The sequence below is a fragment of the Rattus rattus genome, chromosome 2 (genome assembly GCF_011064425.1).
Source record: "Rattus rattus isolate New Zealand chromosome 2, Rrattus_CSIRO_v1, whole genome shotgun sequence".
NCBI classification, from domain to species: Eukaryota; Metazoa; Chordata; class Mammalia; order Rodentia; family Muridae; genus Rattus; species Rattus rattus.
The window spans coordinates 59,026,176-59,043,936 of NC_046155.1; the positions used below are offsets into that span (position 1 = coordinate 59,026,176).

At 49.3% G+C, this 17,761-nt stretch overlaps 1 protein-coding gene across 8 annotated transcripts in view; it reads left to right on the forward strand.

The window, feature by feature from the left end:
- Positions 1–17,761, forward strand: part of Ablim1 (actin binding LIM protein 1) — a 141,963-nt gene that overhangs the window by 38,927 nt on the left and 85,275 nt on the right. For all 8 annotated transcript variants that reach the window (XM_032892257.1, XM_032892250.1, XM_032892255.1 and 5 more), the window contains exons 4-5: positions 3,370–3,496; positions 5,110–5,203. In XM_032892257.1, coding sequence (XP_032748148.1) covers positions 3,370–3,496; positions 5,110–5,203 — 221 coding nt within the window. The remainder of the gene's footprint in view (positions 1–3,369; positions 3,497–5,109; positions 5,204–17,761) is intronic.

Below are 17,761 nucleotides of genomic sequence, written 5' to 3' on the forward strand. Positions count from 1 at the left end.
GTAACTTATTTCATGGCTCCGTGACACTGCGACTTGTGGGCATTAGGGACCAGAAAAGATCACATTCGCTTGAGCTGAGATAAAGAAGTCCGGGGTTTAGTCTTAGCTCTGCCCCCTAACCGAGGAAGGAGAGAGGCCATTGGGTAGTTCGCCTGTACCAGGCCTTGTGTAGTGCAGGACCTTAGGATGCAACATAGTAAGTGGCATTGTTATCAGTCACTCACAGGCGGGGAGGTGGGGGTTCCGAGGTGGCTAGGAGCCTAAGTCTTCCCAGCTCATCCCCCTGTGCCTGTCCCCATTACCCATCTCCTTAGACCTCCAGCTTCCTGCAATGAACCACAGGCAACTCTGACTGCCTCTCTAAGCCCAACCATCACCATCTTTAGAATTTATTCAGCAGCAACAGCAGCAGCAGCAGCAGCAGCAGCAGCAACCCCCTAATTGTGCTTCTTCAAGCTATTGCTGCCACCTAGTGGTCACTGTTAGAAACAGAGAAATTTCAGTTCAACCTGAATTAAATTTCCCATTTCTTTGAGCAAAGGACTTACCAGGAGAAAAAAATTCAGAGTTTTCCAGGGCTTAAGGGGGGAAAGGGGTGAGTACGTAGGAGGCATTGTGTTCAACTCAAGAGTGTTGACGTTCTCCTGCTGCTCAGCCTGATACTGTAATCCCTGGCGCCATTTTAAGCCTTCTAAACACAGATCAGCTGTGGATGTCAGCAAGGCTCTGTCGGTCAGAGTGACGGAGGCTGAGCATGTTGGGGTGGAGAAATGGGAAATCTCAGCGCTCTCAATTTTCCTGTGAACTTACAATTTACAGTGTCTTCCTTTTTAAGATGGGGGGTAGCTACAGAATGTGGTAGAGGTGTGTGTGTGTGTGTGTGTGTGTGTGTGTGTGTGTGTGTGTCTGTACACTAGACATCAGTGTTGGGTGTCTTGCTTTATAGCTCTCAAATATGTTTCTGAGCTTTCTGAGCTCACCGGTTGGATGGACCAGCAAGTCTCTGGGATCTGTCTGTCTCTTTCTCTGTGCCCCTAGCCAGGGTTACAGATAGACACCATCCACACTGGCCTTTTGCAAGGGCTGCTCTGACCTAATACAAGGCCGGCGTCTTGCTGACTGAGACAGCTCCCCAGCCCGACTGCTGTTTAGAACCACTCATTTGTCTCACCCTCCGTACTGTGGTCTTTCCATGTGAACACGATGCTTTAACATACATGCTGTGGCTTCCCATTTTCATCTTCATAGAATATTGCTAGATATAAGATTTAAATGCAATATTCATGATGACATATTGGGCATTTGGTAAGACACCTATTATTACTTTAGGACTATCTTATTCTCACAGTTTAGAATGGCCCATACTTTAACAAATTCTTATCCAGTGGCTAGAGAGGTGGCTCAGGGTTAAAACCACTTAATGATCTTGCAAAGGACCCAGGTTTGGTTCCCAGCAGCCGTGTCATGAACTCCAGGTCCAGGGGATCCCGTGGGCCCCACATGTACCTGTGCACATGTGGTGCACATAAACTCAGCTAGATACTCACATATGCAGAAGTTAAAAAAAAAAAAACTCTAAAAACGGACATTCTCACCCTAATACTCAGAATTTATATTTTTAACTCTTTGGACACATATTTTCAATTTTTCGCATTCTAGTGGTTAAGAAAATCAAACAACCGGATCTTGTGAGGAGACAAATAAAGCCTTGCTCCACAGGGGGCAGTGTCTTAAGAATTTCTTCTGGTTTTCTTCAGAAGCATTCTATTCTGGGAGTAGAGCACCAGTGTTCTTTTTAAAGCACATTTAGTTAGAACACACACACACACACACCCACCCACACACACCCCACCACACACACACACACACCACACACACACACACACACACACACACACACACACACACACACACACACACACACACACACACACACACACACTGTGGTTTTGCAGATGTATTTCTATGTAAAATTTTGCGTGAGTTGTTGGGTCTAAAGCCAAGTTGCCTGAGAACACCTCCCTCTGGTCGGAGGAACAGGTTATGTTAAGGTGCTGGAGGGGAGAGGAACCACCGCCATCTCTGGGTGGATTTGCAGAGTGAGGCAGTGCTGTGTCACTCCGGGGGACAGGTCTGGGAGGAGAAGACAAGAGACAGTTACAGATGCGGTCAGAAGAGGGGGCTGTTCCGTCACTTTGTCTGTCTTATTCTGAACATGGCCACGGAGTGCCCTTGCCTGAACACTGCTCTTTCCCATTCGTCTTGTGTGTTAGGGCACGGTGGCCACTGCCAGCTGGTGGCATTGGCTCTTCTTTTCTCAGACACGTGGATGTCGATGGCGGTAGTGTTGGTGTCAACGAGCTCTTCTCTCATATGTGTTTCTGCTTTAACACATTTGTATCCTGCTTCCCTGACACCACGGCGTGTGGAATGATCTCAGCACCTTTAGTAACAGCAGGCACTATTAAAGGGCTGCTTTTGACAGGACCAGGCCAGCTAACTCCAGTGTTCCTACTCTGCCACACTGTGATGGTCAGTATTGATCGACAGCTTGCCAGGATCGAGAACCCCCGAGAAGACAGAAGGACCTCTGGGCGTGACTGTGAGGGATTCTCTAGATTGGGTTGACTGAGGTGGGAAGACCCACCCTGGTTCGTGCATGGGCTGGGTTCCCAAGCAACAGAAGAAAGAAGACAGTGAGCTGAGCCTTGAACTCTGCTCCCTGACTGCAGCGGCAGTGTGACCAACTGCCGAGTCCTCACAATCAAACCTTGCCTCCTTGAGCCTCATCTGCTGGGCTTCTTGTTACAGCAGCGAGAGAAGTGACAAACAGACACACATGCCTTCCAGGAATCTGTCCAGGACAGTTGAAAGCTAAGGAATTGAGTCATTTAACCGAGAATCGAAGGGCTGGCTTGGGTAGATAAGGAAGCAGGATTTCATTGCAGATTTGAGAATGACGGACGGACAGTGTTCCAGAACCACACACACAGAGATGAGCGGGGCTCCCAGCACAGAGCTGCTCACACGTGCCGTCAATTAAATAAAAGCCCATGAGTGCTTTCTTACTGTCCCAGCCAAGATGCGATAATTAAATAGTCTCTAGGCCAACTGGACCCCGAAGGGTACCTAACTCCTGAGGAGCTAGGAGGGGAAGGACGCTCATCTGCTGAGATCCACCGAGGTCTGAGCAGCTGCCTTGCCACGTGAGGACAGGCCCTGAGGGATTCAGTGGAGAAGATTTTAGACAGGGAAATGAAACCGTAGTTGTGACTGGGAGAGCTGGCTGCACTGTGGATCCAGGGGATAACTCCTCCTCGGGCTTTGCAAGAGAAATGGCGGTAACCGTAGGCTGCTGCTCTCTTCCAGACTGTGCCGGCTGTGGAAGGGACATTAAGAACGGGCAGGCATTGCTAGCTCTGGACAAGCAGTGGCATCTGGGCTGTTTCAAGTGCAAGTCCTGCGGGAAGGTCCTCACCGGCGAGTACATCAGCAAGTAAGTCTGGGTCAGAAGAGCGAGCGTGTATGCCAGCTATGCTTTCCCGGGGTCGCCCCCCCTCCCTCAAGCATGCCAAAGCACGTTTCTGCATCAGTGTAAGCCAGTGGCTGTGGAATCTGTGGAAATAGCTCCATTTTTTTTTTCTGCTTTTGCCCCACCGTGGCTGCTGTAAACTTAACGGGCTATTAGCGGTGCCCCAATTTAATAATTAACAAAGTGGCGTACCCTACTGTGTCATCAGTTAGGCACCACGGCTCCTTTGCTATTTTTGTTTTCTATGGGATGCTAACATTGCTTTCTTCTCTCGGGCTTGAGACACACACACCCATCCCCCACCCCCCACCCCCACCCTGACCCCCCAAACACATGTTATCCAGGCACTGAGCCCGGGATGACTAGAGCCACAGAATAGCCTGTCAGGGTGAAGGCTCATGCTGGGAGAGCACTGGTGGTGGATTAACCAGCGTTATACAAATCTGTGGAGGTTGGGCGGGTTTTCATGTATTTATCTATTTACTTATTTTAATGTGCTCTGGTAGTGGGGAGGAGCCTGCCACTCTGGAATTTTTTTTTTTTAATGGCTTTTGAAATTTTTCCCAACCAGGGAATGAGGAAACAGCTTGATGAGAGAGCTTAGACCCCAGCGTGCACAAGGCCTGGGCGGGGTCTGACTGGAGATGTAATCCAGTTGGCAGAGTGTTTGCCCAGCACCCTGTGTGCTAGTACTGTACTAAACCAGGTGTAGAAACTGCCAGTTCTGATGTCCTGGGCTTCTTCAAGAGTTGGAGGCCAGTCTGGCTTACATAGGACCCTGCCTCAAAGGTCAAAAACCAAAGCAGGAAACTCAAATCCTACCCAATTATATTAAATCACTCATTCAAGCGTAATTGATGGATTTAATTTCAACGATCCATGAAACGATTGAAAAGGGAGCTTGGCTTCCACCAACCCAAAAATACGGTTTCTAAGTAGGTCTGGGGTCATGGGGTCAAACTGAAACATCCTGTAAGAGACCAAGATCTCTACAGGTGACTGACATGCAGCCTAAAGGACGGCATAAATGTCCGGCTTTCAAGTGACACTGAGGACTGCCAGTGCTGAGCAGAGTGGACACTCAGACTTGTCTTCCAACTGCTCTGTGCGGCAACACTCAGGAAACGAGGGCTTCACCATACCGTGAGGTGAATGCTGGCTGCTGGGCTGAGCCATGTTCTAAACCCTCGGAGCCAGGGGGCCCGAGCTGAGGAGGTGATGTTTGAGGCAAAGGAGGCTCTGGTGGGCCTGAGTCTGAGAAGATGGTGTGGGAAGGGAGGTAAGGTACCCTGGACCTCTCGGGCTGGCTCATCTGAGGGTTATGTGTCAAGAGAAGAATATTGGGGTCTCTGCTCCTTAGTTCTGGGACAACCAAAGAAGTGGCCATGTGGTGATTTGTTGGTTTTTTTTTTCTCTGTCTGGCCTGGAGAACCACCACTTGCTCTCTGGCCCGTGGTTTTGTCTGGTCAGGTCGCTGTGTCTGTGTAAAGATGAATTCTACTCTTGTTCTGTGGGAAGGGCCTCAGAAACGTGGCTCTGGTGCCTTCCCAAGACCTGAACGCAACTTCATCTTTCAGGGATGGCTCCCCGTACTGCGAGAAGGACTACCAGGGGCTCTTTGGGGTGAAGTGCGAAGCCTGTCACCAGTTCATCACAGGAAAGGTCCTGGAGGTAAGTGCAGAGGGGTCTCCTCAGGCCAGCGCTGTTTTCCTGCGGGCACTCATCCCTGGCGGCTCCTCCGAGGAGGAAGGAGAGTGGCTGGAGTGACTGTTTGAGAGGATTCATGGGCTGTGCTTACCTTTCTTCCAAATGCCAAGGGGCACTTGGAAGGTCGGAGAAAAGAACTTCCCTAGCGGGGTAAGAATATGGTGTCACACCCTCTGTGAACATCTGCGCTCTCACACGTGTGCTTGTCCGCGTCGGCCTCAGAGGCTCAGAGTCGGAGCTGAGAAAGGAAGGGAGGGTGCAAGGTGAAGGCTTTCACTTCTCTGCCCTTAGAAAGCCACATCCGCTGTGACTCAGAGAACCCTGTGGCCCAGCTGAAGGAAGCCTGTCACATTCAGGTGTGACCGCTTCCAGCCAGAGCTTTGTTACTGCCTCCTCAGCACCTACCCTGCCAGCACCTGCCCCTAGGCCTAGCTGTCTCCTCTTCTCGGATGAGAGAGGCTGCAGCAAGGAATTCTGGGATCGAAGTTCAGAGAAAACCCTGCTTCTCACAGACCGTTTGGATCCTCGAGCTGGAAGGAAAGTGACAGTTGACACACACACACACACACACACACACACACACACCCCCACACACACACACCCCTTCCTGTCTGTCGGGCGGAGATAATGTACAGTTTAGCCTGCTGACCTACCAACATCATGTGGTTCCCTCAGGTGCTGATCCCATACAGCTAGCAGAGTATGTTTTAGAGACACAGGCTGTCTATCCTGGGAGTCCTTATGACGTCTCTGTCCGCTCTGGGGGATATCACAACAAAGGTTAAGAATAATCAATCTCCCCAAGTCCCACTAAAGGTTCTTCCCAAGAAACATCGAAGGGTCATGGTGGACTAATTGTCCCATGGAGATGAGGAAGAGGCTGTTGTCAAGTACAGCCGCCCAGTAGTCTGAGGAAGAAAACTATAATAAAGAGGGTTACAAGGCAAGGACACAGGGCACACAAGAACAGAAAATGAGCACTTTGTGGGGCACCGTGCTGGAGAAGTGGGGGACCCCTCCAGGGTCACATGCAGACGTCTGAGCTTTGTCAAGAGACTTGAGGAGGATTTAGACTCTCCAGCAGCAGGCCTAGGATGGAGTCAGGGTTCTGTGGGAAGGGTAGATGGGAGGATTCGAACCCCTGTGCACACACATTCCCCACCCACTGTTGACAGCAAAGGGAGGAGGAAGCCGCTCAGTCATGCCCAGTGGATGTCGGGAAGTGGTGATACCTGCTGTACCACAGATGAACTGTCAGTGAAAGATGGCCATGGGGAGTGTCGTGATCAGAACACCCAGACATGGAGCCCATCACCAAAGGCCTAATGATTAGAAACAGAAAGCAGGCTGCTGTTTGCCAAGGGCTGGGGAGGAAGCGATAGTGGCTGTTTCCCGGCAGCTTTGGAAAGCAAACGCTTAGGAACTAGATAGGAGAGGTAGTTACGGGGCATTGAGGCACTAATTGCCTCTAGACTGTTGGTTTTAAGATGCTGCGTTTAGACTACATGAATTTTGCCTTGAATCTAAAATGTAAGAACCAAGAAGGGTGTGAGGGTACTGTAAGGAGAAGAGGCAGGGAGATGCAGAACTTGGTACCCAGGTTTAAGATCATGTGTTCGAATGAACAGATTCAACCTTTTTTTTTTTACACATGGAAATGTGTGCCCCAAAAGCATTGGGAGGGGAAAGGCCTGTGTGTTTCGCATGCGTGTTTACATTTACTTCAACAGCCTGTATGAAGGAATCTATAAAACATAGTTGCAGTCTAGAACATGCCAGTTTGAAGACATGCTGGTCTCTCATGTTTTCTCATTTAGGCTGGCGTCACAGAGGCTGCAAGGGTCTTGTCCCAAATTGGCCTCAGGTGTCAGGGAAGGCTGAAGGGTTTAGGGTTTGGAAACATTCCATACAAAGCCTCCAGCATCAGTCAGCCTAGAAGCAGTTTGCACTTTCAGCTTAGATTAGAGGTCCACCCAGAAGGCTCTGTCCTCCTCAGATGGGTGTGTGATCCAGAAAAATGTCCTGCAAGGGTTAGCACAAGACATGTGACTGCTAGTGACTCAGCTGGGCTTGGTCACTAGGAGAAAGCAGGACCAGTCTCTATGCCCCACCTCCCCCAGGCTTCATTCCTTGGCCCTGTTGATGAACCACTCTAAGTGTAGCTTTGTGCTCAATACTCTAAGCCTTGTCTTTCTGTTTTAAATTCATTGTATCCGTATGCCAGTGGTTTTATTTTCTGCAAGGGCTGCAACAGTGATGGCTTAAAACAATTGATTCTCTCATTTTCAGAGTCTAAACATTTATAACAATGTATCATCAAGGCCATTGTTCTCTTAAATGCTGTGATCTCCAGCTTCCCGGCATGCTTCACTCCAGGTTCACCACCTCCTCCGCCAGCGACTACCCTTCTACCCTTCTCCTAAAAGGGCACTTAACATTTTACGTAAGGCTATGCCCATCACTCAAATAGTCTCTTCAAGACCCTTGCCTTAACTACATCTCTGAATACCCTTTCCAAATAAGTTAGCATTTCTGGCTTCCAAGACCTACTGGAAAGTCTTTTGCTCATCCCATTGTAGAAAACCCAGAAACTGCCTAATGTGGAAAAACTATGTACATTGGAAAGGAGCTGAGGCCGCAGACTGCGGTTCTCCTAAAGGTGCTACCATGCAACCAAGGGCACTTTGAAAAGAGAAGGGCCCCAAACAGCCTGTCCAGGAGTAGCTGTGTCTCTTGTTGATTCTCTAACGTTTTCTGGAGAACCTCAGCCTCCTTAGGGCTGTCTTTCTCTCACAGACAGAAAGGATGCACGTAGCTTTCAGAACAACATCCTGCCCTCACTTCTACCATTTCTCTTTTGAGTTCTTCAAAATTGTTTTCAGATAGATCACACATATCCCAGGCTAACCTTGAACTTGCTATGTAACTGAACCGTTCGTTAATGCTCCCACTTCTATCTCCTGAATGCTGGGATCACAGGAGTGGATCAGCATGCCTGGTTTATGTAGGGCTGGGGCTATGCGTGCTAGACAAGCATTGTACAAAGTAAGCCATGTCCCCACCCCACCCCCACCCCCAGAGTTGTAGTGCTCACACATTTCTTCAGCCTGAGGTGAGGGGGATAAGCAGAGACCAAGTGGTTTAAAGAGAAAGGAGACAGGGAACCTAGAGATCTACCCTTGGCTCTGAAACTCACCCCCTGGGCAACCTCGGACAAGCCTCTCAACATCCTTAGCCCATCTCGCCCTTCATTAATGGAATCGTTCAAAATATGTACATAAACCCAAGACTTGCCTCCCAGTGTCCTTCTCAGCATGTGATTTCTCCCAGGAGCTTCTCTGCACATCAGGGGTCAGAGGCTCGTTCTGACTGGCCTGGCCCGCCCAGCCACATGGCACACACACCTGCGTCACACTTCTCTTTACTGCCATATACTTCCTGTTATTTTTACAACACTGACATCGTCTTTGGGGACCATCTTGTTGTAAACGGTGTGTCTTTAAAAATGTCTGCTGAGATGGCTCAGGGTAAAGGTGCCCAATGCTAACCTGATGGCCTGAGACCCACGGGATCCACATAGTGGAAGGAGAGACTTACGTGTTGCATGCATACTGGGGATTTTGCACAGGCATGACCTTCCAACACACACACACACACATACAGACACACAAATGAATAAAACGTAACTGTTTTCTTAAAGTATTTACTAGTTGACCTATAAATCCAAAGGATGTTCTGAAGATTGTTACTGTTACGGCCGACTTGCTTCTTAATTTAAGAGGCCAGGAGCAAATTAGAGTGAACTATTAGGGTTTGTTGGTCACCTCCCACCTCCAGTCCCTTCTTTGAACTGTCCCTGGAATCACAGCCTCTCCTGTTTCTTCACCCCACCCCACCCCCACTCTGGAAGCCACAAGGTGACTCAAGTCTTTCATGGGTGCCAGTGGGCCTAGGACCTCCCTTTGCTACAAATCTCCCTCATCTTTGGTGGATGCCCCCAAGACCCTTTCCCCAGATGTTGAGCACCATCTGTGTGAAGAAGCAACTGTAAATCATTTTGTGAGGGCAGCAAGTAAACTGTAAACAAAGTCTGAAGAGCAGGGGAAGGGGCTTGACCCTTGTCTCCTCCCTCAGTCCTGGGCTCCCTGCTCTCCAGCTCTCTAACACCATCCCTGCCAAGCCACCACCCCAGGGAGCCTCGGGGCATGGCCCACTCTCTCACTTAAATCCAGTGGCTCCAGCCATCGTCCCCTCTGCCTTGGTGCCTTCTCTAGGGAGGCACCTGCAGGCTGCTCCCTCCTGGGGGTGGGGTGGGGACATTCTTCTGTCCTTTCTAGAAGGGGCCAGCCCAGAGCTGTGTCCCGGTTCTCACCACAGGGGTGGGAAGCAGCCTCCCTGTTCTTAGGTCACTCAGGCTTTCCTGGTCCTCCTCCCACCAGCCAACACCTGCAGGCTGAATCTGGTCTTTCCAGAATGTGTGGTGATGCCTGTTTTCTTGGGGTGCCACTGGGGACTGTGTGCTCTGCTCTGTAACAGCTACTGACGAACCTGGCCCTTATGAGACCCCACTCCACCGCCCATGTAAACCTCTAGACCCTGTCCGTCTCCCTGGTTAACTCGGATGGGATTTGTGCTTGCTTTCAAACCCCTCCTGCTCAACTCCTGGCTTGTGGGAAATGGTATCACAGCGGGATTCAGTCAAATCCTTTCTCTGGATTCTCTGAGAGATTAAAAACCAGTAGTTTTGTTTTGTCTGGCTTTTTAACTGATTAAAAAACCTGCTTTTCCACAAAGTGTGGGCTTGGAGGACAAAAGCACATCATCACATTAGAAAGCGAAGGCACTGTGTCCCATCCTTTTTGGTGTGGAGATTTTAGGCAGGTTTGGTCTTGTTTTGGACTAGCCTGTCAGCTGTGGAGAGAAACATAAGCTATTCTATAGCATTTACTCAACAGGTCTGGTTGTCACCTTCAAGGACCTGATTTGCAGAAAACAACCTTCCTTCCTGGGTCTGTGTATTATCATCCCAGGCAGAGCCTGAGTGACAGCCCGACAGCCCTCGCTGGAGCAAAAGGTGCCCTTCCTAGTCTGTTCTGTCTTCACACCAATTTGAGCTTTTTTTTTTTTTTTTTTTTTTTTAATTTTTCTATGGGTTTAAATTTTTTTGAGAATGGGGGAAGGGAAAAGGATGAAGTCCCCCGTTGAGTTGGTAAGCTCTTCTGTGCCCCAGGGGAGAGTGAGCTACTGCAGTGTCCTAACTTTGGGGAACATTTCTTAGCATTTGCAAGCAATCTCAGAACTGTTTAATTCACACAGCAGGCCCCGTAAAGTGGCCCAGGCCTTCACCACTGACCTCCATTAGAGGAGAAGCTACCGAGTGCTGGGGGATCTGGAGCTAATTAGCAACAGACTGAAATTAGAAAACAGGTCTCTTGATTCTCAGAAGAGGGACACGTGGGAGCCCCCACACATTCATGCCAGCCGTCCATAGCCAAATAACTGGCCGTGAAGTGTACTGTTGAGGGACCTGAATTTAAGGCTCCTGATGGAGAAGCCCGTCTCGTTAGTCCTCTTGCACCTGTGCTGGAGACAGACGTTTATGTGTTCATTGCTTTATCGTTTTTACCAGCATACAAGGGGCTGAGGACCTCACCTCTGGTCTTTGCTTTTCCTTGGAGTCAGACTTCAGGGTGTCTCCACTTTGTGAATCAGCAGTAGGCCACCAGAGCACCTGGCATGGCCCTCAGAGAACACTGAAGAGGAATAATTTGTCTCCAGCTGGAGGGCTCACCCTCCTCACAGAGCTCTGGCCTGGGATTCTTCCTGGATCCACAGATATTCTAGAAGGTCTTATGGGCAAATGGAACTAGAGATACTTGTCGTGTTTCCTCACCCCACACTCTCGATGGGTGGCTAGAGCTAGAGCAATGGCTTCCAAATCTTGTTCGGTTTTGGAGATGGGGGTCTTGCTATGTTGCACAAGTTGGATTTGAACTGCTGGACTCAGCTACAGGAGTGGGTGAGACTATAGGAGGCCATTATACTACCATGCCTGGCTTGAAATGGTTTCATTGTAGACAAGTTAAGCAAATGGTGGTATATCCACATAATGGAATATTACCTGGCCGTGTAAAAGGGGTGAAATACTGATTCCTGTCACATCATGGATGACACTTGAAAACACTCAAAATGAAAGGAAAGAAGCAAGTCATAAAAGATCATGGGTCACATGGTTCTGCCTGCGTAAACTGTATAGATTAGGAAAGTGTATATAGATTAAGAGACAAAGTAAATTAATGGTTTCCAGAGACTGGGAGGAGAAGATGGGGTGACCGGTGATGGGCGTTTTGGATCAGGGAGGATGAAAGCATCCCAGAATTAGACAATGGTGTCCGTTGCACAATTTTGCTGATATATTACAAAATGCTGATGTGTGTGCTTCAATAACATGAATTGTATAATACCTAATTGGCATATCAACTTGAATGCGTGTGAATATACCACATATCCTGTTCCCTTTGCAAAGACAAGGGTGAAAGTTAGGATCCTGTTAGCCTGTGTCTATAAATGACTCTGGAATTTTAAGGACAAAGGGAAACACAGCTAGACAAACACACATGCCACACATGCATATGCATACATATACACACAAACGCACATGCACACACACACACACACACACACACACACCCTGGCATGATCGGAAGCCATCTCAGTTGCCTGTGCTAGACCTCTCTGCTCCCTGCCTTCCTTTCACAGTTTGACTGGTCAGGCCTGAGAGCAGAGGCGGGAATTGAGGGGGCGGTCACGACAGCGCTTGTCTTTTTCTGTCTTTATTGCCTTCCTCGCCATCTTTGCTTGTAGTCCAGATAAGCTTTATCTTTCTGTCAACCTCACTGGGTTCTTTGTCACTCTGGAAGTAAAACTTCCTTTCCTGGGGCCACTGGTTGCCACAACTTGCAACTGGGCCCTTGATCCTAGAGCAATATGAAAGTCTTGGATAGAAAGTGACATTGACCCCACCCCACCCCCAACTGCCCACCCTCACCCCTGCGCCTGTCCCCACCCTTACCTCCACCCCTGACCCCCCCCACCACCCCTGCCTCCATCCCCACCCCTACCCTTTCCCCCCTCCCCTACCTTCACCCCTACCTCCTCCCACCCCTCGTCTATCCACCCCCCACCCATCCCCAACCCCTGCCTCCACCTCCCCCCACCCCCATCCTGTCCCCACCCTGCTCTCATCCCACCTCCACCTCTTGCCTCCACCCCTCTCCCCCACCTCTACTTCTACCCCACCCCTGCACCCACCCCACCCCTACCTCTGCCCCTACCTTTATTCCCACCCCCACCCTGGTCCCACCCCCACCCCATCCCAAGTCACTGGATTTCTCTCTGGCATTTACTCTGGTGGAAATATGTTGCCAGAGGAACCAAAGGTCGCTCACAGCAGTAAAGATTTGATATTTATGGAAAACTCACCCCATTTCCTGTCAGAACAAATGGGGGTGCTTCCTTATCCGGAAATGACAGTTTGAAAAGAATTTGTATTTATCTTGAGTTGAAAAGATGTTTTGTTTTTGAGGGTGATTTTCAACTTCAGAGAGTTAAGTCAATTGGAGATTTTTCCCTACCTATCCTTGATTTTTAAACATACGGTTTTATTTTGCCATTTGTTTTAAGCCATATTGTTGTAGAAACAATGTGTTATTTTCTTATCTGAATCAATCAGGTTTTAAACTTAAGAATTGTTACTTTAAAATAGTTTCCATGCCAGCATGTTGATGCACCCTTTGAATCCCAGTACTTTGGACAGAGAGGCAGGCAGGAAGCTCTCCCAGTTCAAGGCCAGCCTGGTGTACATAAAGGGTTCTGGGATCCAGGGCCACATAAAAGATTCTCAAAGTGGGGGGAGAGGGGAGACTGGGGAGATGGCTCTGCAGTTAAGAGCACTGCTCTTCCAGAAGACCCAGGTTCGATTCGCACACCTGCATGGTGACTCCAGTACCCAGGAGATGTGATACTTACTGTTTTCTGGTCTCCCCAGGCATTGAGTGTATGTGGCACAGAAAACACCGAAACACATAAAAACAAAGATTTAAGAATTGGATACACACAAACATCATTAGAGACTAACACTGTTCAGCTGAGCTGAACTTGGAGGGTCAACAGGATCCCTCCCCCTTTCAGAAAGAGTATCTATCCCCGTGAATCCACTTGGATCTGCCCTACAGGCCAAAGATGGCTGGACATCCACACCTGGTCACTCCCAGCCTGTTTGCTCTACTGGGCATTCTGACTACAGCAACCCCCTCCCATTCTTCAGAGCTTCATCTCCACCTTGACCTTGTCCACTTGTCCACTTCACCTCTTTGCACAAGTGTGTAAATTTGAGAAAAATTGCAGCAGCCAAAGCTCACCAGGAAGGCTCCCTGACTCCTGGAGTGGTGGGAACATTTGGTGTATACACACACACACACACACTCACCACTGGCTTCCTCTCCTCTCCTGCACTAGCAGACCCCTCCCACTCTGTTCTACACCCGATTGTACTGGTTTCCTGGACCCTGTGGCTTCCTGCCTCATGGATGGACCTGGTCATGGGTTGCCAGCTAGCCAGGAGGAGAGGGGTTAGGGCCATAGCCCATCAAGCCCAGAAGGAATGGGCAGCACAGGGAATCCCTCCCTCTGAAGGCAGACTTTCAAGCAGGCTTGCAAATTACCCATAAGCTCTGTAACCAGGGCAAGGCTGTATGACTCTCAGAAACAGAAGCAGAGTGTGGGATCTGGGGACTTGGTGTTTGTCACTCAATGGGAAGGTAGGAGGAAGAGGAACGTGATATGGGACCACGCACTGTGGAGTTGATCCTGTTGGCTGTACTAGGAACTGATCAACCCCTCAGGAATTAAATGGGGGGGGGTGATAAGAATTACTTCTGATAGGCATAAATCAGACCGGGGGCGGCTGAGCTGCCTGAGACAGTACCTGGCATCCTGGGCCTCAAGGAGAATTTCTGTTGTTGTTTGTTGACCATTTCCATTTTCTTGTGCTTAAAAAGGAACAGATTCTGTGAAGGCCAATAGCTTTAACAAGCCCGAGTGCTGGAAGGAGGCCAGCTTCTTCCTCTACCCTCCTCTATTTTTCTCTGAAGTAAATATGTGATGATTCAAAACGTACCAGTTACGGCTGAGCAGTCGAGAGCACTGGCTGGGCAAGCCTTGGATCCCATCACCCTGGAGGCAGAGGCAGGCAGGTCTCTGTGAGTTCAAGGCCATCCTGGTCTGTAGAACGAGTTCCAGGACAGGCAGGGCTACACAGAGAAACCCTGTCTCAAAACCCAAACCGAACCAAACCACCACTGACAACAAAAGAATATTACCTACCCTTCCAGAGGACCCGGGTTCTATTCCCAGCACTCACGTGGGCGGCCCACTGACAACTGCTTGTCGTTCCAGTTCCACAGGACCAGCACACACACCTTGGGCTCCTCCCTGTCCCCGGTGCACATAAACACACATAGGCATACTCACCTACACATAAAATGAGTAACATTATTAAATGTGGGTGACAGTCATGATGATGCTCTGAAATGAAAACCTCTTACGCTGCTTAACGTTCGATATCCCATGAACTGAGTTTCCCATGGTTCCACAGGAGTTTTGTCTGTTAGTCTTCACTGGTGGCTAGCGGCTAGCAATGTGAGAAGGAATGGTTCGTTTTTTCACATTATAAATGTCCCCGTGGCCTTCAACACAAACCGTGAAAGATCACATGACCCCAATTTTCTCAGCCCCACTAGACACCCACTCCTTGCCCTTGAGTATAAAATAAATGGCTCTTTAGCTGCTTTCCTGCCCATTCATGTCTCTCTTTGCTTCCATCAGGACTATTTTAAACATCAGCTCATTTTGCTCTGCTGGGCGGGCCTCCACAATGCTGGGCCCACCATCCTAAAGCCTCCACCCATTTGTCATGCTGATTATGAGGATTATTGAGGGTGAGGTCTATAGTGATTTGAATATGTTTGGCCCAGGGAGTGGCACTATTTGGAGGTGAGGCCTCACAATGGGTGTGTCACTGTGGGTGTGGGCTTAAAGACCCTCACCCTATCAGCCTGGAAGTTAGTATTCTAGCAGCCTTCAGATGAAGATGTAGAACTCTCAGCTCCTCCTGCACCAGGCCTGCCTGGGATGCTGCAATGCATCTACCTTGATGATAATGGACTGAACCTCTGAACCTGTAAGCCAGCCCCAATGAGATGCTGTCCTTGTAAGAGTTGTCTTGGTCATGGTGTCTGTTCGCAGCAGTAAACCCTAACTGAGACAACAGTGGAGGTCTCTTGACTCCTTTGCTTCTGGTTCCTGCAACCTTGGCTTTAGCGCCGAGTCTCCCTGGAGCAGGGATCAGCCAACAATTAATATTCATTCTATGTGCGAGCTATAAAATTCGCCCATGTCAAGAACGATTCGCTGACCTTCGGTGCCTTACAGAATTACAGCCATCGGCACAGCCCAGTTTCCCAACTTACCCTATCACGTTTTGGAGGTGCTATGAAATACAATACAGTGGGTACAGGAGGGGGGTTCCTGGGGTGGCTATGCCAAGGTGTCCCCCAGAAAAATCTGAGAAATTGTGCCATACAACAGATCTGGTATTGGGGAGGTCTGTTTTGTCGAAGGAAGGGAAGGAGGGGAATGGGGGCCTGGAGAAGGGGTAGAGGCAGACAGACGGGAGCAGAGCCCCGAAGGCAGAGAAAGTAGGGATAGAGAAGGACAGATAGAGAGAAAGAGAGGCTGACCAGGAACATGTGGGAACACACACACAGAGAGAGAGAGAGAGAGACAGAGACACTAGCAGTTCTCTCATATTCCTTTGCTGCTAGGCCACCCACATCTGGCGGTGGGTGATGACTTAATCTATTGCTAAGTCCCTGGGAGGATCTAGTGGAATCACCTGCAAGCCAACAGTAGGTTCTACCTTTGACTTAAGTTCTCCTCATGGCTTTTCCCAAACCGTGTCCACTGAAGAACAGGGGCCTGCCTGTCGGAGAGGCGGTTTGTAGCTCCCACCCTTGCTTGTTACTCCAGGCTCCAGGCTCTACCTGGCAGTGATTTTTCTTTTTATTTTAACCGTTTTCACGAGGAAGCTCACAAGTTTGGAAGTTTTCTCAGTAAACCCTGAAGATAACTATTGCTCTTTCTCCCTAACCCAAGATCACAGAAGTGGCTAAGTCTGTGCGCAGAACAGACAATGTCCATTTAGGCGATGTAGAAAAAGTTGAGGATTGATGAAAGGAAAGTGAGCCCAACTCTAACGCTTACAGCCATGTGACTGGGGCCCAGATGAGTTTCTGTATTTTGCTCCCAAAGACAGATTCCTTGACTCTTCTAACAAGCACTTGCCTGAATGTGTCCCACACTAGAGGTGCTGGGAATATAGTGGCTAAAAGAGTCATCTCTCCCCCCTCTCTCTCTCTCTCTCCCTCTCTCTCTCTCTCTCCCTCTCTCTCACATACACATACACACACACACACACACACACACACACACACGAGACATCAGGTGACTCTTGTACACTCTGTGTGTGTGAGTGTGTGTGTGTGTGTTGTACTGGTGCCTATGAAACTAGCAACTGGGGTTGGAGTTTCAAATGGTTGTGAGCTGTCACACGGGTGCTGGAATCGAAACTGGATCCTCTGAAAGAGCAGCAAGAGCTCTTCACTATGGAGCCCTCTCTCTAAGCCCTCTCTCAGTTCTCAGACTTCACCCCAGAGAGCCCGATTAGGGAGTTCGAGCAGAGGCATGGGGGGTGTGCAGGTTATATTCAGTGTTGCTGTAAGTGGCTCTGGGGTAGAGATGCCCACAGACGCCGCTCTGAGAATCTGTCCCTGTAATGGCGGGTGACTCTTCAGAGGAAAACCACAGCCCTGTAATTATTAGAACTGCAACTAACAGCTTTCTCTTCATTTCACAAGCTCAGCTACATCGCCAGAACTCTTACCCCTCTTCAGCAACGGGTGGGACCGTTCCCAGCCAGCTTGGAGAGATTTTGTACATACAGAAAAGGGTTACACACACACACACACACACACACACACACACACACACACACACACACGCACATGCTGGTCATTGTGGTCAGTCATCACTATGAATTTCTCCCTAAATCATCTTAGTCTTGTTGAAAATGACCAGTCTTGCCTCCGAGGAAGGTCCCTAAAAGGGAGCTACATGGTTGACTTGTCTGGCTCTGGTTAGCCACTTATTCACCTCAGCCAGCGACCTCACTTCCTGTCACAGGTTCACCTGCGATTTCTGAAGAATGCTTTAATTAAAAATGAGAAAAAAAAATATATATAGTGCTCAGAGCACGGTAGGCATTCGGCATTCCTCCACCACCCCCAACACACACATGCAGGCGCAGGTGCGTGTGCACATGCACACACAAGATAAAAGCACACCATAGGGCTGGCAAGATGGCTCAGCAGGTAAAAGACTCGCTGCTAGGGCTGATGTTAGCAA